The sequence below is a fragment of the Amphiprion ocellaris genome, chromosome 11, assembly GCF_022539595.1.
Source record: "Amphiprion ocellaris isolate individual 3 ecotype Okinawa chromosome 11, ASM2253959v1, whole genome shotgun sequence".
Lineage (NCBI taxonomy): Eukaryota > Metazoa > Chordata > Actinopteri > Pomacentridae > Amphiprion > Amphiprion ocellaris.
Window position 1 is genome coordinate 32,227,217 of NC_072776.1, and position 21,848 is coordinate 32,249,064.

The following is a 21,848-nucleotide window of genomic DNA, read 5'->3' on the forward strand; positions in this document are numbered from 1 at the left end:
AGTCGCCCCCTGCTGGCTGTTAGATGTATTGAGACACTTGGTTCAGTTTTCAGTCCATCTTTTATAGATACCATCTATGAAAATGACACACAAAAAGCAAAAATAAGCACAGTTTTGACTCACAAAATGTCTCAGCGGGTTTTTTATTCACTATTTCAGGATACCAGGCTGTCATAAAAGATTTCTTTATCATTAATTAGCAAAAATATCCACCATCAAAGACTGATTACATCCTTCCATTGCCTCAAGGCTTCTTCGCTTGGTTTGTGATTGTATGTTAATGTCTATATTTTAAAGTTATTTGCATCTGAAGACCCAATTAAAAACAGTATGATACCTTTAAAGCATTTATTCTGTGATTAAAATTAGCATTATTAATGATTTACGACTGTTTTCTAAACAATTAATAAGAAAAAGTTGAGGAAACTCCTAAAGAGTTCAGGGAAATCACATTAATGAGCCACTTATGTTGTGGAAAAACATCTGCAGGACATCTGGACCCAAATTAATTGGCAAAATAATTTATTATCAATTACAGCCTACTACAGTTTAACCATTTGTCTACTAATACAGAACTGGATGAGGATTTGCTTCAATTTTAAAGGCAAAAATTGTTGTTATTAATGATCTATAAATCTCTCAAACATTTTATTAATCAGTAATAAACCATTAATTCCAGCCTGTAAAGCTTCTTTAAAACTGTATTAATAGGAAAGGTGTGTCAGGCAGTTTAATATTTAAAAAAGAGATTCGTTCATGATTGGATTGGCAATATTTCTTGGCTTTCGTCAGCTGGTTTCCGGCGGAGTTTCCGTCTCTGGAGGAGGACGTCCTACAGGAAGCGACGTCAGTCCTGCACCACCTGTTCGCCCAACAGCAACGCCCTGAACACTCCATACGAGGAGGTGGCTCTGTACCAGCGCCCCCCGCAGGAGAACCACCGCCTCATCATCCTCGTCGGTGAGAAACCGGCCAATCGGAGAGTCTGTTCTCTAAGTCCTGTCCAACGTAGACATTTACATTTTCAGGATCCGGATCGATCAATGTGTTTTTTAGGGTCGATTCCAGTTATTAGTAATGAAGGAGGCAGATAACTGATAAACATCTGCAGTAAAAATATGCATACATATCCAATAGAAAACCTTTTTATTTCATATACAAGGCAGGACATAATGAACAAAATGCAACCGAGTTATTGGAAATGTCCAAAGTGGAGCTAAAAATCAGGATATTTCAGCCCTGTTTGATGAATTTCACAGATTTACTGAATTTAAAGTATGAAGTCCATCTTTGAATTATTTGGTGGAGCATCTGACCATGTGATAATATTATTTTTCAGTACAACTTTTTGTATAATTTCTTCAGTGTTTGAACATGTTTCTTCTCCAGTGTGTTTTATAATTGTGATGTATTATTATTTATCAGTGAATTAAACCCCTTCCTGTGTTGTTTGTCCCTCTGTGAAGGAGCTCCAGGAGTCGGAGTGAACGAACTGAGGAAGAGACTCATCAAACTGAACCCTTCGACCTTCCAGAGTCCCGTCCCTCGTAAGAGACAAACAACATGAAAACATATGTGTTTAAAATGCTCAGAGAGAAATTACAATAAAAGCTGCTCCTCTCATTTTTTATGATTGGTAGCAATAAACTAAACAATAAACAGCTCCTTCAGAGACACTTTCTGATCCATGGAGAAAGGAAAGAACCCAGTGAATGGTCTTTTCTCGTATTTATGGGCCTCCAGACACTCTGACAGAATAATGTTCAGAAACAACCCGTTTAGGTTTTAGTTTCTAGAGCTGGACTGTCCTCACCACCATCACTGATGATTAAACACCTTTATTACCTGGAAAACTGTCGCTCTGTTCCTCCAGATACGACTCGTCCAATCAGACCAGAGGAGCAGTCGGGTCGAGAATATCACTTTGTTACCAAGGAGCTGTTTGAGTACCTGGTCTGTAACCACAGGTGAGCTTTATTATATACTATTATATACTATTATTATGACTATTTATGTCTACAGTGTTGTATCTAATGAATATTTATCTCTAACTGTGTGTCTGTTTGTGTTCAGATTTGTGGAATATGGGGAAAGTAAAGGTCAGCTGTACGGGACCAGCACCGACGCCATCGACGAAGTCCTGAAACGAGGACGGATGTGTATCATTGATATTGAACCACATGTGAGTTTAACCCTCGTGTCGTCAAAATTGACCCATTTTAAAGTTTGAAAATGTGGGGAAAAAATTATATTTTCACAGTGAAACTGTTGATGTCCACATTTTCAACATTTATGGGAAATCTTTGAACTTTTTTTGGTGGACAAAAGAAACGTTAAAAATGTTTCTTGACAACATTCACAAAAAAAAAAATCAACCATTGATTTTTTTGTGAATGTTCTTAAAGAAAATATTAGAAGTTTTACTGATATATATATGTAATCATTTTGGATATTTTTAGGATTTTTTGGAAGATTTTTACTCATTTTTTGAAAATATTAACAAGGATTTTCTTGCCAAATTTGGGGGATTTTTTTAAAATAAAACTTTTAAGGGAAACTTTTAAGGAATCATCGGAATTTTCTTCCCAAATGTTTTGCAATTTTCCAGAAATTTGGGGAAGTTTTTGCTGAATTTTGGGATTTTTTTCAGACAAGGAAACAATATTTTTTGGTGCCCATAAATGAGTACAACAAGAGGGTTGGTCAAGGCAAAACAATACAGGAAACAACATAGTTCTTTTAAGGCACTGGTCAATATTGGTATATTTTTGTTTCATAACAAACCAGTGGAAAGAAAACTTCCAAAAGGTGATTTTCCATTGAGGCGTTGACTCAGTTTGACTGGACATTAACGCAAATTAATGCACATTTTATGAGATTTTGCCTCATTTGCTTTCTTAGACTTTACATTTCAGGAAAGTTTAGATTAATATAGTTTTCTCAATGGAAGTTATCAATTGGTCAAGTTTCATAGCGATGTTTAATGATTAAAATACAGATTTTATATGAAAAACAAATGGCGAATTTTACAAAACACATCTGTAAAGGTGGTTTTCTCAAAGTTTCTCCTCATGTAAGCCAGACATCTTCACTTCAGTAGCATTTCCATACACCAAACTACTCCTTATTTTCTATTCTGTCTACATTTTGATGGGTTTTTTTACAGAGTGGTTTGTTCATATATCATTCACAGCCTGATTTATCGAACATTGTATTCATTAAAGCATACTGAAAATATGTTTTTTTGTACCTGTTGAAACTATTTTCTGATTTATGGCTTCTCATATGTCAACAAAATCAAACAGCAATTCTTAAAGTTAATGTAATTCAATGTTGAGGTTTGCATTCTGGAAGTTAATGCAATTTAGGACATTTTTACGTGTATAATGGCTCATTTGCATATTTAAATGTACAACTTCAGGAAACATTTAAGACAGACAAATCATTGTTGTATTGCAAATAATCAACTGGGGGAACTTCATGTCAGTATCTATTGAAGAGTTGACCTTTTTCACCTGTTGAGAAGCCAGTCAGTGCTAACATACAGCCTATGACATAGATACACCTCAGATTTGTCACATGATGTGGAAGTCACGTTTTGCAAATAGTAAAGTTCTCTGAGACAAATTTGACCAAAAACCTTTTGTGATTGTTTGGTTTTCAGAGCATCCAGTTTTTGAGGACGAAGAAACTGAAACCCTTTGTGATTTTTGTCAAAGCTCCGAGTCCAGAAAGACTGAGACAAACCCGGAGAGACGCCAGAATCATCACCAACTTCACCATCAACAGAGCTTTCACAGTAATACAGCAAACCTCCTCTCAAAATTACAGTTCTGCATCACATTGCAGGGCAAACAACAACACTTTTTATAGCTTTACAAGATTTCTACAAAGTAATATCAATATAAAATGCAAAATAAGTGATTGCAGAAGTTTTCACCCCATTAAAGGACTCATATAATCCAACACAGGTGCAGCCAATTGGTGCTAAAAGTCACACAATTAGTGAAATTAAAATCATCTGAGGTCAGTGAATGTGTCTCAATGATTGTAGTATAAAGACTCCTGTTTCTGGAAGGTCCAGTCTCTGGTGGTACGTCTGGATAGAACTACGCCATGAAGACTGAAGGATACTCAAAGAAACTCTATGAAAAGATTATTATAAAGAGTTAAATCCATCATTAAGTAATGGAAGGAATATAGAACATGAATAAATCTGCAGATTGTCCTCAGAAACTAAGTGATTGAGCAGGAAAGAGACTTGTGAGGGAGGCCACCAAGACACCTATGACTCCTCTGAAGGAGTTACAGATTTTAATAGGTGAGATGGAAGAGACTGTTCACACAACAACAGTTAGTCAAAGCTTTATGGGGGACTGGCAAAGTGAAAGTCACTGTTAGAAACTCGTATTTCATCTTGACAAGAGCTTCACAGAAAACATGTGGGAGACTCAGAAGTCAACTGGATGAAGGTGCATTGGTGTGATGAGGCCAAAATGGAGTTTTTGTCCTTCAAATTAAACGTTATGTTTGATGGACACCAATCACTGTACATCATCTCAAACACACCATCCACACTGTTACGCATGGTGGTGGCAGCATCATGATGTGAAGCACAATGGTGGCAGCATCATGATGTAAAGCATGGTGGTGGCAGCATCATGATGTGAAGCACAATGGTGGCAGCATCATGATGTAAAGCATGGTGGTGGCAGCATCATGATGTGAAGCACAATGGTGGCAGCATCATGATGTGAAGCATGGTGGTGGCAGCATCATGATGTGAAGCATGGTGGTGGCAGCATCATGATGTGAAGCACAATGGTGGCAGCATCATGATGTGAAGCATGGTGGTGGCAGCATCATGATGTGAAGCACAATGGTGGCAGCATCATGATGTGAAGCACAATGGTGGCAGCATCATGATGTGAAGCACGGTGGTGGCAGCATCATGATGTGAAGCACGGTGGTGGCAGCATCATGATGTGAAGCATGGTGGTGGCAGCATCATGATGTGAAACATGGTGGTGGCAGCATCATGATGTGAAGCATGGTGGTGGCAGCATCATGATGTGAAGCATGGTGGTGGCAGCATCATGAAGTGAAGCATGGTGGTGGCAGCATCATGATGTGAAGCATGGTGGTGGCAGCATCATGATGTTTCTCAGCGGCAGGTCCTTGAAGGCTTGTAAAGTTCGAGGGTAAAATGAATGCTGTAAAGTCTAGAGAAATCCTGGAGGACAACCTGAAGCCAACAACCAAAGCTACACAGAAATGGTTTAAAGACAACAAGGTGAAAGTTCTGGAGTTGCTCGATCAGATCCTAGAGTTCGATCCAACTGAGAATTAGTGACTGGAATTGAAAGGTTCTGTTCCTTCATGATCCCTGTGGAACCTGACAAAGTTTGAGCAGTTTTATAAAGAAGAAACATGTAAAATTGCAGCATCCAAATGTTCAAGACTGACTGAGACCAACACAGCTGCATCGACTCAATATTGACTTAAAGAGGGTGAATTCTTACGGAATCACATATTTTACATTTTATATTTTTAATAGATTTGCATTATTTTGTAGAAATCTGTTTTCAGTTTCACATGAAAGAGTCATTTTTTGTAAATTCTTGTCAAACAAAGACAAATTAAAGTGACCATGATTCCATGTTGAAAAGGGTCAAACCTCCAAGAAGGGTGAATAGTTTTAGAACTACAGTCGGCCTCATCTTACCTTTTATGTCCTGGCAGGAAGACGACTTTGTGGAGCTGGAGGAGGCCTCCCAGCTGATGGAGGCGAAGTACAGGCAGTTTTTCGACAGCGTTCTTGTAAACGACGACCTCCAGGACGCCTGCATTCAGCTCTGCTCCATCATCCAGCAGGCCCAGAACGAACCACAGTGGATTCCTGTTAGCTGGGGCCGAACCGAGTAGGAACAGCCCAGGAGAGGAAAATTAAACCACATATGGAAAAGAATGAGGGAAATGTGAAAGCAAGGGTTAAGGCAATGGAAGAGGAAGATGAAGAGGCAACCTGGAAGTAGGGAAAGAAAAAAAATGAATGAGAATGAGGAGAAGATAAGCACAGAAATGTAAAAAAAATACTCCTGAAAGTTTGCAACAAAAATCTTAAATTGTGTTAGCAAATATTTAACCTCAACGGCTGAAGTAAACTTGCTTGAATAACCAGTCAGGAAGCCCTCGATTCATTCTCAGTGTTGTCAGGATAAACAACGGTAGTAAATAGCTTCTAATTATCTTAAATTCTGAGGAATGTTCAGGCTACAAAGTTAGCTTAAATAAAGGCCAAGTGTCTCATGTTGCCTCATTTCTTCTGTTAAAAGCTGCACTTTAGATTTCATTCAATAAATCACAATTTTTCATAATGTTGATGTTCGGTGTTTGTTTTTCTCCCACCACCCCTAAAATGCATGCTGAAAAAATAAAGTTTGATTTTAGCTTTTGTACTCTGAGTTTCTGTATTAATCAACTGTGAAGTATTTTATCCTCCCTTTTAGTTTTCTATACAGTGGCAAGAGATAAAAAAAATTGCATTCCAGTAAATATGTGTTAGCACTTATATAACTGTATACAGAAATTGTTTCTATTTACATTATTTACACTGCCTAACTTGGGCTAAAACTGTTTCCATGGCAACACTCAGTAAATCAGTAAAATCAAAGACCAAACAATGGCTGAAAAAATTAGAAATTATAACAGATAACATACATTTAGTTAAAAAAAATCCAAAAGATGATGAAGTTTTTAAAATAATATCAAATAGAAAAAAAATGGGGAAAACAAGAAAGGTTTAGGAAAAGAATGCGAAATGAAAATAACACGGAAAAAAACCAAACACATTTTTTGCTCTTGATAATAAAATTGGAAATGGATGAAAAGGACAGAAAAAAATTAAATTAAAAAATAATTATTTTCTTTTAAAAAAAATAAACTGTATAAAAACAAAAAGAAAATTGCTTTACAAAAATTAAAATGTGTTAAAGGACAAAATGTATATTTTTTAATTTATTATTTTTATATAAAAAAACAATGCAAAAAAGGAGAAAAAAGCGGAAATAAAATAAAAAATGGAAAAAAGAAATAGGAAAAAATTTATATTAATTAAAACATTTTGTAGCACATGCATCAGTTATAAAAACACCACTGGTGCCATTTGTTGGCCTGTACAATTTAGTCACGTGGGAATTAAATTTAGATTAAAGAAAAGCAGTGTTTTCTTTTTAAAGCCTCTATTATTATCCTCAAGCATGTCATTAGCTTAGCTTAGCATTAAGAGTAGAAACAGGAGGAAGCCGCTTTGCCTTCACAGTTTTGAAACTTTACCAGTTGAAGTGAATTTATTGATGTGATGTAGCTACTGAGCTCTAAAGTATCATCAGGATATATGTCATTTTTTAGGAATTCTATCAAAGACAGAGGGAGTTTATTAAAAAGTTTCTTTTTTGTATTTAAGTTCATAAGAAAGCACTAAAAGCTAAATTTTATCCACGATTTCATACATGTTCTGTATGAGAGAAAGAGAAAAATATATCAGTCAGCTCAGCTTTACTTGGGATTTGGCTGCATTAAAATACAGTTTATGTGGGAACAGAGAGCAGGAGGGAAGTGAACAGATGGAAACATCAACTGTGTTTAGGTTGCCGTGAAGCATAACGTAAAAGTAACACAACAGCAGTTGTTCTTTATACAGCTTTTATTTTGCACCTGCAAGTTTTTAAGAAAAACAAAACACGTTACAAATGGATTTCCCCCTTTTAGGATGTCGAAATATTTTACTTTCAACCACAAATGTCAGTCTGTGCTAAAGGAAATAAATTGGATTCATTTGCTAGTCAAAGGAAATGTCAGGAAAATGTCTACAGTTGTTGAAATATTTCAGGAACAAAGTTCTGAACTGACCAATGTTGCATCTTTTACATTTAACATTCTGAAAACTATTTCTTTACACATAATATATTAGAACTGAAATCTACATACTGTAAGCTCCTGTATTGATCAGACTCACCCTTAGATCAGTAGTTTTAAATAGAATTTATGCATTTTACTTCCATAATCATCAAAATATAACTTTCAACACCAATATTCTAATAAAGTTAAATGTCATTAATGTACATCAACATGCAGTATGTTCAATGCAACCAGCAGCTTGATCACCCAGTAGAAGTGTATTTTACCCAGTAACACCAGCAGATGGCGCTGTGGTGCTTTCAATCAAGGCTTCTGTCTCGTGTAGTTGGAAGAAATATTCAGACTTTAAGTTGAATTAAAGGTGCAGCATTCAAATCCAACTGAAGTAAAAGAGCATGTACATAGTGAGCATAAGGACACTGTATGCATTTAAAGAATAAAAAATAAAAGTCTTCATTTCATGTTATTTTAATCTGGATTTCTCTGAAAAGCCCAACCAGGGACAGGAGTAGAAAATTAGCTTAATGTTATACACTCTATATGCAATACATCAGATGTTTTCTATGTTTATTGCATGGTCCCTGATCAAATAAATAAAGAAATAAATGCACATTTTTCAAAATTTTGACCTTTCATTCTAAACATGAATGAAAGGAGTGTCCATTCCATTACGCTGTGTCGTCAACAGCACCTCCTCCTCATTAGATTCCATGGAATAGAAATGTGAGGATGAAATTGTTCCCCAGGATTCTGAAATCTTGTTGATGACATCATCAGCTCTGTTCTTCACTGGCAGCTCGTGATTCTTGATAACTTGGAGGTAGGGCTGACAGATTGCTTTAGCTTTTTCGGTTGCTATTTCCTTTAGCTCATCATTCAGATGGACACTGACTTGCTCTGCCAGAAGTTCTTCATAAACCACACTGTAGTAAGGACGAAGACGGCAGCATTGACCTTTTGAATTGCAGTAGGCTGCTCTAATTTCACAGATGCTCCAAAGAAGTAGAAAACCAGAGATCACATAAAGGCCCAAGTCCTGGAAAAGAAAAAGGAGATCAGCTTTTATTCAGTACTTGTATTAATCAGTTATGTGGTGTCACTCGAACTCAAACTTGGTTGAGACACTTTACTATGTTGTGAGACACCAGCATACATGAAATGCATGAAAGAACTTTTTGGCTGAACTGCAGGCTTTGTGGTTTACACAGAGTGGAGACAGTAAACAGGTGAAACATCCTTCTAGAGCTAGAAAAGTGTTGAACAACAATAAGTCTGGAGAGGTTGTAAAAAAAAAAGAAAATAGTATCTATAGTATTGGTAACACCTGTGGGTACTTGGAAAAAAGGTTATATAGAATGATTTGTGCAGAGTTTGTTTGTTTTGTGTATATAAACAAAAAATAACATGTCATTTCCTGTTGCCACCAGGTGATGCTATGGCTATGAATGTATATTGGCATATGGATGCGATCAGGGCAGGATTGTGACCAAACATGTCAAGTTTGAGGCAGATTGGAGCATTTAGAGGGTAGTTAGACAGCACTTCCTGTTTCATGGTGAAGCTTCAAAGTTTAGAGGCCAGTACAGCCCTTAGACTTTTGCGTAAGATTTTTATAACTGTTCATCATTAAGCCCTGTTGTATATATACTATCAAAAAGGACTTTGAAGAACAAGACTTCAAATGTTTATTGTAGCAACTGCAAGTTTAATTTAATTGGACAAGGTAAATTTCATCTTTTCTGGTGAGTTTCTCTGCATCGTTCCAGTGTTGCACCAGTTTACTGCATTAATTAGGGCCCGAGCACTGACAGAGTGTAGGATCCAACTGGAATTCAAAAAATAATTTTTCACCCAAAACAATTTCATTTTTTGAGGGCCTAAACATGCTCAAGAACTCATGAAAAGCTTGTCCACACATTACTACTGGTTAAAAATGCAATATTTTATGGGACTCAAATATTTATGTGGAAAAATAGCTCCATAGCGCCCCCTACAATATTTGCACCATCTACTATGGGCATCTATGACATTTGATATTAGGCACATGCAGCACATCAGGGTGAACAAAACAGCCTCTTGGAGCCATACCCTAAACCCAACAGGTAGTCCATCATTTTGCTTTAACTGTGAGATTTTTGTTATTTTTGATAGTTTTCAAGAGCGGACTCCAAGAGAACTCAAACTTTTGCCAGTACATACAACAGGCCTTAATGATGAAAAATTATCAAAATCTGACACAAAAGTCTCAGGGTGTGGCCATGGCGGCCCTCTGAACTTTGATGCTTCACCATGAAACAGGAAGTGCTGTCTAACAACCCTCTAAATGCTCTAATCGGCCTCAAACTTGACATGTTTGATCAGAGTCCTGCCCTGAACACATCCATATGCCAAAATCCATTCATAGTCATAGCACCACCTGGTGGCAACAGGAACTAATATGTTTTACATTTTGATGTACTATTGTTAACCGGTTGACCATATTAACCTCAAACGTGATGACATAATCCTGAAGACGTTGATGATTATTCATAGGGGAAATTGTGAGTTTTCATCAAATGTCATGGAACGATGAATTTTGATGTCTCGCCATGACTACTAAAGAGTTCATATCTCAGCTGCACATGATCCAATCTGGTCAAATTTCATGTGCTGGACAAGAGTTCAGGTCTGAAGATATCCACTTTCTAAAAGTGAGTCATAGTCATTGCACTACTTATTGGTAACAGGAAGTTATTGGCATTATATTTGCACATACTGTGGCTAGAAACTTGGTAACATAATCCTTGAAATTGGTCATTTATGTCCTAATACCTTGACATTTCTGTCACACACATACACCACACCTCGATGTGCCCGACGTCGGCACATGCACGTCCCGACATGCATGGGTGTGCGAGGACCTGTTCAACGCTGCTTACAGCTTTAATAAGAGTTTACTGTTTTATATCAAGAAACCACAGGTCAGTAGGTATGTGTCCAAGCTGATTAACCAGGAGGTATCAGTGCTGTTTTTCATATCCTAAATCATGTTAGTATAATTTAGATTATTTGAATACCGAATATACTTACAAGTGACTCGGTCTTATAACGGTTTTTAGTGAGTTCTTCCTCGAAGGTCAGTGTTTCATGGCAAGGAATTCCAGTCTGAGTCTTGTTGAGGTTTGTCATCAGGCAATGTACCAATCTCCATCGAAGAGCACAACAGCATCCCACACAGCAATCAGGCCGAAGTACTTGATGATCATCTTGATCACATAGCTGCAGAAAGACTTCTTGTAGCTCTTGGAAATGAACCAACATCGACTGGAAAAAATCTTCCTTCTGTGAAAAGGCTCGGCGATGTTGACGACAAAGATGAGGATCAAAGGAGGGATGATCATGTACAGTACGCCATTCACATGTAGGCCTTCTTTGCAAGAGCATACAAAATGCATGTTGAATATGTACTGCAGGATGGAGAAGACGACGATCAGCAGGAACATACTCACAGCGTTTTTTATTACTTCAAAAATTTTGGGAATTAAATGTAGATTTCATTGTTTTTTAAGCTCATATACCACTTTTTACCAGTAATAATAAAGTAAAATTACTGTAGTCTGATCTCAAGGGGTCACTGATGCCTGTAATAGTAATTTAATGTCATGTTTTATTTAATTGTATGATGTTCTATGATGGTTTCATTTTTTTAATTTTAAGTATACTGTAAAATTCAATATGTATCTACATTTTCCACTCAATATTTTTTTCTATCTAAAGAGATGTCATTAGTCTGTCAAACGCCTGCTTTTTCTCAGGCTTCATTTGACCCACCATGAGCAAATAATTGTATGAAAACTGTGCAGGGCACTTAACATTCTTTTTCCTTTACGTATATGAACATAAGATGTTAGATAAATATCTGATAAATATTCCATTTCAGAATTACAGTGACTTTTTAACTTCTTTTTTCAAATACGTCAGATATTAGTAATGGCATTCTGGGAAACTAATTGCAGAATTGGAGCCCATTTCTCTTGTAAATTAGCAGCAATAAGCTTTACTATTTTTAACTTTTAACTTTACTATTTTAATGAAGATAAACGAGTGACCGTGTCGACATGTCAACAACAACGAAGCACACGCCTTAAATGCAATATTTACTCATGGTGTTGAGTGTAAAGTGCAGCGAGGAGGACGAACAGGCAGAGCAGCAGACAGATATGAAGAAGAACATGTGTGGAAATGATATTTGAAGGAAACTTGGACATTAGGAGGAACAATATGATGGATTTTTGACTCAAGCAACAGGACAGAATCATTTCGTCTTGTTTTTAAGAGATGGCGACTTTTGGGCAAATCATCTTCTACAGGTTTGGACATAAACTTTAAAGATGTTCTGTGCATCTGGTGTTTAAATTTCTAACTCAGTAGATTAGCTCAAATACTGTGCTGAAGTACAGTTTTAACCATTTGTACTTTCCCCATGTATTATAATATTTTATGCTTTCACTACACTTGGGAAACTTTGCAATTTTTACTCAAAAAGTGTCGTTTTTCTTGTTTCTGGTGAGTATAAGATGCAAAATATTGCAGATTTTCTCAAAAGTAGTATCTTGTTGTGAACTATTTCAGACAGTTTCATGTAAATAACTCTTGTAGACCCCAAAATTATCCAACATTTCAAAAGAAAAACTCAATAAAACTGAGCAGAACATATTTCCTTCCATTAATAACCAAAAATATTGAGTGTTTTTGTCATGAAAAGGCCTTAAAATAACACGTCAAGTCACTGCATCCTGTTATTAAAGCAGTTTTCTTGCATTTCCGGTCCCAAACTTTAACCAGTTTGCAAATTATTTTCGATTTTTGTTTATTATAATGTTGGAAAATTACATGAAGCTACACTGTAAAAACTTCTATTAAAAAAAATTGTGATAATCTGACAGTAAGAATGCCAGAAAAACCACGTTAAAAAACAGTGGAATATTGCAACATAAAAAAAACACGCAACAGTGACAATACCAGCAAAAATGTGCCTGTTTTTGTTATTGTTGTTATTTTGTTTTTTTTTACAATCAACATATAAATGAATATTTTTTGTGATTTTACTAAATATTATCTATAATTTTACAAAACTAGGAAAATATGTAAGATAACAGTAGCAAAAATGTATATTTACCATTTTTTCAATCCCTTTTCATACTTTTTTTAAACAAAAATCGCAAAAAAAGGTAAATAATGATGGTATTAGCTGGTTTTGATACAATTTAAAGAGTCAAATTTTATGCTCACACACTGCAAAAGAATAAATGAATATTTGTGAAAACGCAGATTTTTGATGTGGTCATTATGAACAGCTTTGTCGTGTTTTTGTTTGTTTTTTTAGTAAACATGTAAATTAACCATTTTTTCTGTGATTTTACTAGATATCTGTAATTTAATAAACAGGGAACATCTGCACAATCACAAAATTATTCACAATTTTTTAAATAATTAATATTAGTTTTTTTCTTTCAAATAACGAAAAATATCTGTAAAGAAACATTATTTTTTGCTGACTTAATTACAGTAAAAATAGTGTAATTTCACAGTTAATGTGTGAATTAACTAATTAATTACTTTTTTGCGTGTTTTTACTAGATTTTTTAAAATTTAATGTATTTGAATTTAACAAAACTGTGAAATCGTAAAATACAAAATACAGCAAACTGTATTTTGCTTTATTTACAGCAAACCAAAAAAATACAGTTTTATTTTCTACAGTGTCTTTAGACATAAATAATCAGACATACATAAATCTATAGCTCAGACTCAACATTCAGCTGGTAAGAACTGGACTAATGAACAGTATATAAAGTAGTTAAAAACCTGTAAAATGCTGCTTATTCATTAATGCATCAGTAAATAATCTAACAATAATAATATAACATGGGACGATTTGTTAACCTACAGAATTGGCCTCACCTTTCAATAATTGGATTTTTAATGCAAAACTTCTACTCAATTGTTGTATTTATACTTTTATTTAACATCTTTTACTCGTAAATGTCAGATTTCTGAACTTTCTGCTGTGAAATTTATCTCCAGGTTGGTTTTAATCTGAAGCTGTTTGCTTATATTTTCCTCTTTGTGTGCAGCATGGTGGTCATCATCATCTTCCTCACAGCCACCATCGTCCTCATCTTGGCTCTGGCCTTCACAGGTAACACCCTAACATGGATTCTGTTGTCTTCAGTGGTGTCCTGAGGGGATTCTGGGTGTGTTCAGCTCTGTTTGTCTAAACTAAAAAGCTCTTAATGCTTTTGGTTAACAACAAAACCACCAAGTGTTTCTAACCAGCTGCATGCAGGTGTCGTGTATCTGAGTTTATATTTGCGCTAAAGGCTGCTATTTATGCTACATATACATTTAATTATGATTCATTTACTTGATAGAAATGAGATGTGTATATAAATAAAACTATTTCTATGTGGGTTTTTTTTTTTTTTTTTTACAGAGCTCTGATGTTTGACTGGTTCCATATGTCATGTTTTTAGGATCAGATTAAAGCTGGGGTAGGCAGTACTTTATCGGCATCATACAACAGAAATTAACCTTTTTAACCAAATTTTCTGCGAGGAAACTAGACTTCTACAAAATTGAGTAACTTCAGAGTCAAACGTTGGAAACACATGTTTTAAAAAGAGGGACCAGAGAGTGTCCCCTGGAAAGTTTATTCTAGTTCAAGTATCTCAGGATCTTGTTCACGAGTGATGGGGAAATGGAGCGTGAGATGGACAGGCGGGTTGGTGCAGTATCAACAGTAATGCAGGCGTTGTACTGCGTCGTGGTGAAGAAGGAATGGAGTTTTTAGGTGAAGTTCTTGATTTACCAGACCATCTACTACCCAAACCTCACCTATTGTCCTGAGCTCTTGGTGGTGACCTTAAGACCAAGATTGTGGGTACAAGCATCGAAATGAGCTTCCTCAGCCTTAGAGATAGGGTGAGAAGCTTAGACATCTGGAGGGAGTTCAGAGTAGAGTCGCTGCTTCTTTGTGTCAAAGGAGGCAGCTGAGGTGGTTTGGACATCTGATTTGGATTCCTCCTGGGAGACTTCATTTGGAGGTTTTCTGAACACATCCACCTGGCAGGATACTACGAGTTATGGTATGTGTCCACAGGGGCTTTTTCCTGGCATGGAAATGTGCCACATCTGAATATCACCCACTTGGTGGGAAGCACTACTGGGCCACTAGGTGGTCACATGACAGCCCTTCACACCTTCAGTCTGGTAGAAGCGTCGGACCAACATGGCAGCTCGGTTGATTTCTCTTTTATTATGAAAGCAGTTCAGCGAAAAGCATTTGTAAAAGCATTTGAGACGAGAAATAAGCTGCTGAATCTGTCCTCATTTTAGTTCAACGACAACAAGTTAAGACATTTTACAAAAGTTTCATGAGGCGTCGGACCTCTACTCCCTGTGTCTCATTTGCATAAGGTAGAAGTCAAGTCAATTTTATGAAGTTGATCTGCAGGCTACTCCAAGACGGCGCACTCCAATGTAGCTCGAATCACAACGCAACCAGCAAGCAATGCAGGGTGTTTCACATAGATCAGGGGTGTCAAACTCATTTTAGGTCATGAGACACATTCAGCCTAATTTGATCCTAAAGGTCAGACCAGTAAAATCAAAGCATTATAACCTGTAAAACTCCATTTTTTCCCTTTGTTTTAGTGCAAAAAAAGTACAATTCTGAAAATGTTCACATTTAATTATGAACATCCTGAAATTTCTTCAGAAAAATAAATGAAATATCAACAACATAATGCCTCAACTTACAACTTATAGATCAGTTAATCTACAAAAGCACAAAAGATTCAGTCTCAGGTATCTGGAACTGAACATATATAGTACAATATAGTATTATACTTTATGATCAAATCTACTTGTCAAGGTCTAGAAATTACTGTAAATTTACAGTTTTACAAATTTTGCAATTTGCAGTTAATGTTGTCTCTTTTGGTCCGCGGGCCGTATGTTTGACACCCCTGACATAGATGATGAATGGGATGCGAGGAATTGATGGATCGAGTGGACACACATTAACCCTTAGATGCATAAGTGGCTCAAAAATGACCCGGTGAGGTCGTTTTCTTGCAATATCTTTGTAACAGCTAGAGGAAAAGAGTGGAAAAATATCAACAAAATGGATATTGACATTCGTCTATTGCTGTTCTTGTTGTGTAATATTATTCTTTTTCAGTGATCAAAATGTTCAAAATCTGTTCTAAAATGAAAAATAAACATATTTCAAGCATGAAACCATTATTGTGTAGACAAAAATATAATATAAGCAATAATATAACTGATTATCCTCAACCAAAATGACAAAAAATGTCAAAAAAAAAACACATTGATTCTTATACGGGTCATTTTTGACTTACTTATGGAAGAGTGTAGGGTCCAATCAGTCGTGCATCTAAGGGTTATGACCCAGAATTCACTGGAGGGATTATATATCTCATCTGGCCCAGGAACGCCTTGGGCTCAACAAGGAAGAACTCCAAAATGTTGCTGGGGGACATCTGGGGTGACCTACTTCATCTGCTGCCTCCACAACTTGATTGGACGGAAGGATGGAAGGATGGATGGATGGATGGATGGATGGATGGATGGATGGATGGAAATGAAAACACACGGTCATCTGTGAAAACATGGATTTTCAATGTGGACTTTATGTTTTGGCTAGTTATTGTCCATAATTTAACAAAAAGAAAATCCAAGAAAATCTGTAAACAAGCAGTAAATTGTTCCAAAAATATAGTTGAATGTCTACTTTTTATGGCGTATGGTGCTAAAATAAACTAATTCTGAGTGCGTGTCTTGGTCCAGCAAGTAACCAAGGGTCTACGGTGATGAGCAGCAAAACGAAGCCGGTCGTTAACCTCGGCGAGGACGAACTCCTCAGCTGCTATCTCCACGTGGAAACCTTTGAGGACAAATTCAGAGACATGTCGGTGACCTGGGAGAAGGCGGGCCTGACGGGGCTGGTCTACCTGTACGAGAACGCCGCTCCGGTCCTCCGGGATCAGGCCTCGCAGTTCAGAGGCAGGACTCAGCTGTTCCCCGAAGATGTGACCAAAGGTAACGGATCTCTGCTGCTGAGGAGCGTGAGGAGGAGCGACGAAGGGACTTACACCTGCAGCATCAGGTCTGCAGAAGGCAACGGGCGGGTCAGCATTCACCTGAGAACAGCAGGTAGGAAGACTCGCCCTTCCAGTTCACTGTCTGTTTACCTTAGAGGAGCCTCTGACAAAACTGGTCCAGTCAAACCACCACTGTTTAGCATTAACTGGTAGAAAAGAGGCATTTGGTGAATAAAACACAGTGCAGAGTTCACTTTAGAGAACAAAATACGTAGGAAAATGGTAAAAATCTGCCAGAAAATGTACATTAAAAAACATCGGAATACTGTTACATTCAAAAAATTGTATAAACTGTAAAAATAAATATAATAACATAAAAATATAATAAAATAAAAACATCTTGAGCTGATTTAAACACAAACAGTATAACTTCAAACATTCAAGCAAAAATACAGATTTTTTAAATGGAACCTCATAAACGTATTTATTTTTACTGTATTAAATTCAAATCAAAAATCTTTATTTCATAAATCATACTTTTTGTAATCTTTGCTCATAAATTTACACCATTTTCACTGTATTTAACCCTCGCGTCGTCCTGCGGGTCAAAATTGACCCGTTTTAAAGTTTAAAAATGTGGGGAAAAAATATATATTTTCACAGTGAAACTTCTGATGTCCACATTTTCAACATTTTTGGGAAATCTTAGAACATTTTTTGGTGGAAAAAAAAGAAATGTTAAAAAAGTTTCTTAAGAATATTCACAAAAAAATCCAGCAAATTTTGCTGGATTTTGGTTGATTTATATGTGAATGTTCTTAAAGAAAATATTAGAAGTTTTACTGATATATATGTGATCACTTTAGATATTTTTAGGATTTTTTTTGGAAGATTTTTACTCATTTTTTGAAAATATTTACAAAAATTTTCATGCCAATTTTGGGGGATTTTTTTTAAATAAAACTTTGAAGGGAAACTTTTCAGGAATGATTGGAATTTTCTTCCTGAAAGTTTTGCAAATTTTCAGAAATTTGGAGAATTTTTTTGCTGAATTTTTGGATTTTTTTTTTCAGAAAAGAAAACTGTTTTTTTGGTGCCCATAAATAAGGACAACATGAGGGTTAAATGATCAACAAATATTGTTATTTTACAGATATTTGCTGTAAATTGCAAGAAAAAAAATATCTATATTTAGTATTGAAAAAATGGTCAGTCATTTTTTTCCAAATAAATTTTCCCATTTTTGTTAAATTACAGATAATAACTGGTAAAATCCATGGAGAAAGTAATAATGTACATGTTAATGGTAAAATAAATAAATGAGGAAAATTTTTTAAAAATCTGTATTTTAATAAATTTGTTCTCTTGCAGTGTTTTAAAGGTAATTAAATGAGCAAAAAAATAATAATTTTACATATTTTTGCTGTTATTTGAATGAAAAATATGTATTTTAAGGACTGAAAAATGATTAAAAAAAGATAATTAAAAAAAAAGTATGTCATGTTATAGAATTTCCTTTTGTTAAATTCCAAATAATAAATAGTAAAACCACAGAAAAAATGTATTCATTTAAATGCCAAAAACTGTAAATAAAGTCTGCATCAAAATGTAGTTTCACAAATGGGGATTTGTTCCTTTACAAAGTTTGATCGTACAATTACACTTATCTTTTTGTAAAAAAAAATTATTATCTTTCAGATATTTGCCATTCTTTGAAAGACAAATTATATACATTAAGGATTGAAAAAATGGTAAAAACATTTTTAAACTGTTATGTTATAGATTTCCCCTGTTTTGTTAAACAGATAATATCTAATAAAATCACAGAAAAAGCATTAATTTGCAAATTAAAGCACAAGAAAAGAGGCCAAAGCTTGAAATATAAAATCAAAATTTGGCAGTTTCACAAATGGTAATGTGTTCTTTTACATAATTTGACCATAAAATGATATTGGTATAAGTCAACAAAAAATATAGAAATATATTTTTCAGGTGTGAAAGACAAATTATGTACATCATGATCACTAAAAATGTCTTTATTTTTGAAAGAAAAGCAGTTTTTTTCAATGAAGATAACATGAAATGAATGATAAATCCAGTGTAGACATTGTTAATGTGGTAAATGACTATTGTAGCTGGAAACAGCTGATTTTTAATAGAATATCTCCATAGAGGTACAGAGGAACATTTCCAGCAACCATCAGTCCTGTGTTCTAATGCTACATTGTGTTAGCTAATGGTGTTGAAAGGCTAATTGATGATTAGAAAACCTTCACTGAAGTTTCAGAGTGAACTCATTATTCTTATGTCCCCCTGTTCTTCTCTCAGCTTTTTCAGTCCCCAAGTTCAGCTTCTCTAACGACACTCTGGTTGCCAAGGCGAGCCGCTGGTTCCCCAAACCGAGCGTCACCTGGTTGAACCAGTCTGGAAGCATCTTAAACGGGACGACGACTTACACAGAAAGCAACGCGGGACTGTTCAGCCTGGTCAGCAGGCTGCAGGACGTTCACATCCAGGACACCTACAGCTGCAGGATCGAAAACCAGCTGGTGGTCGTTACTTCTGAGGAAACCATAGACGGTAAACTGGGTTAAAAGCCTCCAAACACATAAAAACACACCATGGCCTTGATCTAGTAACACCTACTACAATATGTTTGTTATTTTTATTGCTTGTACTTCTGTAGCTTACTTTATTTTATATATTAAAGCACTTTGACCTGTATTTGTTGAATAAAATGTACTATACAGATGAAGTGTTACCATTATTTTGCAGGTAGTGGTGTTTCAGGGAAGACGTACATCACCTTCAACGCTGCTTCAGCCCTGCTGGCATCAGTTTACCTCAACGTTACAACCCTTATCCTCTGTATCTATTATATGACCTGACGTACATTAAATATGCTTCAATAATTCTGTTATATTAGATTATAAATATTATATTCCCTCATAAAACTCCACCTGGTTGTGTACAGGTTGTGTTGGATTCAGTGTTTACTTCCAGTGGGTGTTGTTGTGTAATGTTTCACCACCATGTTTCACATCATGATGCTGCCACCACCATGCTTCACACCATGATGCTGCCACCACCATGCTTCACACCATGATGCTGCCACCACCATGCTTCACACCATGATGCTGCCACCACCATGCTTCACATCATGATGCTGCCACCACCATGCTTCACACCATGATGCTGCCATCACCATGTTTCACATCATGATGCTGCCACCACCATGCTTCACACCATGATGCTGCCACCACCATGCTTCACACCATGATGCTGCCATCACCATGTTTCACATCATGATGCTGCCACCACCATGCTTCACACCATGATGCTGCCACCACCATGCTTCACACCATGATGCTGCCATCACCATGTTTCACATCATGATGCTGCCACCACCATGCTTCACACCATGATGCTGCCACCACCATGCTTCACACCATGATGCTGCCATCACCATGTTTCACATCATGATGCTGCCACCACCATGCTTCACACCATGATGCTGCCACCACCATGCTTCACACCATGATGCTGCCATCACCATGTTTCACATCATGATGCTGCCACCACCATGCTTCACACCATGATGCTGCCACCACCATGCTTCACACCATGATGCTGCCATCACCATGTTTCACATCATGATGCTGCCACCACCATGCTTCACACCATGATGCTGCCACCACCATGCTTCACACCATGATGCTGCCATCACCATGTTTCACATCATGATGCTGCCACCACCATGCTTCACATCATGATGCTGCCACCATTGTGCTTCACACCATGATGCTGCCACCACCATGCTTCACATCATGATGCTGCCACCACCATGCTTCACATCATGATGCTGCCACCACCATGCTTCACATCATGATGCTGCCACCACCATGCTTCACATCATGATGCTGCCACCACCGTGCTTCACATCATGATGCTGCCACCACTGTGCTTCACATGGTGTGTTTGTGATAATGGGCAGTGTTTGGTGTTCACCAAACATAACGTCTACTGCGATGACACACAAAGCTCCGTTTTGGTTTCATCAGAACAAAGAATCTTCTAGTTGACTTCAGAGTCTCCACATGACTTCTGGTGAATCTAATCTGGATGTAATCTGAGCTTTTATCAACAGTGACTTCCTCTTTATCACTCTCCCATCAAGGTTTGACCAGTGAGGAACAGATATTGTATGAACAGTCTCTCACACCTCAGTTACTGAAGCTTGCAACTCCTTCAGAGGAGTCATAGATGTCTCGCTTTTATGTTTATAATTAATGTGCATTTATTTGTAGAAATCTGTTTCAGAAAGAGCATTTATTTTGGAAATGCTTGTTTATAAAAAGCCAAATTAAATTAACCATTATTAGATCATGATGACATTTCGCGCTCTGACACTGAGGTTCAAATTTCAGCATTTAGACATTACATTTTATATTATTGTTTATTACTGTCTGCCCGCATATTTCTGCATGAAGACATTGTTTTCATAGACTTTCTATAACTCCTTAATTTCCTAAATGCAGGAAGAAATTGTTCTTTTTTCTGAAATAAGTGGATTTATTGTTTGTGATGTAAATTGTGATGGTGTAGCTTTAAAATTATGCAACCTGTTGAGACAAATAAAAAGGAAATTTAAAAAATAGATAAATTTTTCCATTTCCTTGCAACATTTGCTGCATTATTTTTAAAAAAGTAATAAAACTTCCTCCAGCTCCATTGTTCTGTGCTGCCAGTAGATGGGGTCAGTCAGAGGTGCAGCTGCTGGTAAAGAGTCCTGGAAGTCTTTGGACCACCCCGGATAGTCTG

At 36.4% G+C, this 21,848-nt stretch overlaps 2 protein-coding genes across 3 annotated transcripts in view; both read left to right on the top strand.

The window, feature by feature from the left end:
• Window positions 1-6,377, top strand: part of LOC111579880 (MAGUK p55 subfamily member 4-like) — a 32,771-nt gene extending 26,394 nt beyond the window's left edge. For both annotated transcript variants that reach the window (XM_035955887.2, XM_055015597.1), the window contains exons 16-21: window positions 793-960; window positions 1,467-1,547; window positions 1,874-1,967; window positions 2,074-2,182; window positions 3,665-3,799; window positions 5,743-6,377. In XM_035955887.2, the coding sequence (XP_035811780.2) occupies window positions 793-960; window positions 1,467-1,547; window positions 1,874-1,967; window positions 2,074-2,182; window positions 3,665-3,799; window positions 5,743-5,925 (770 nt within the window). In that variant the 3' untranslated portion in view covers window positions 5,926-6,377. The remainder of the gene's footprint in view (window positions 1-792; window positions 961-1,466; window positions 1,548-1,873; window positions 1,968-2,073; window positions 2,183-3,664; window positions 3,800-5,742) is intronic.
• A 5,705-nt stretch (window positions 6,378-12,082) lies between these two features.
• Window positions 12,083-21,715, top strand: vtcn1 (V-set domain containing T cell activation inhibitor 1). Its single transcript, XM_023287387.3, has 5 exons — window positions 12,083-12,269; window positions 14,037-14,101; window positions 16,774-17,139; window positions 19,356-19,607; window positions 19,803-21,715. The coding sequence occupies exons 1-5, from the start codon at window positions 12,238-12,240 to the stop codon at window positions 19,913-19,915; spliced, it is 828 nt and encodes a 275-aa protein (XP_023143155.3). The 5' UTR covers window positions 12,083-12,237; the 3' UTR covers window positions 19,916-21,715.
• Window positions 21,716-21,848: the final 133 nt, after the last annotated feature.

Coding starts and splice junctions, on each gene's coding strand:
- vtcn1 (XM_023287387.3), top strand. CDS start 12,238: ATGGCGACTTTTGGGCAAATCATCTTCTACAG. Junction 17,140..19,355: donor CATTCACCTGAGAACAGCAG/GTAGGAAGACTC, acceptor TTCTTCTCTCAG/CTTTTTCAGTCCCCAAGTTC. Junction 19,608..19,802: donor TTCTGAGGAAACCATAGACG/GTAAACTGGGTT, acceptor ATTATTTTGCAG/GTAGTGGTGTTTCAGGGAAG.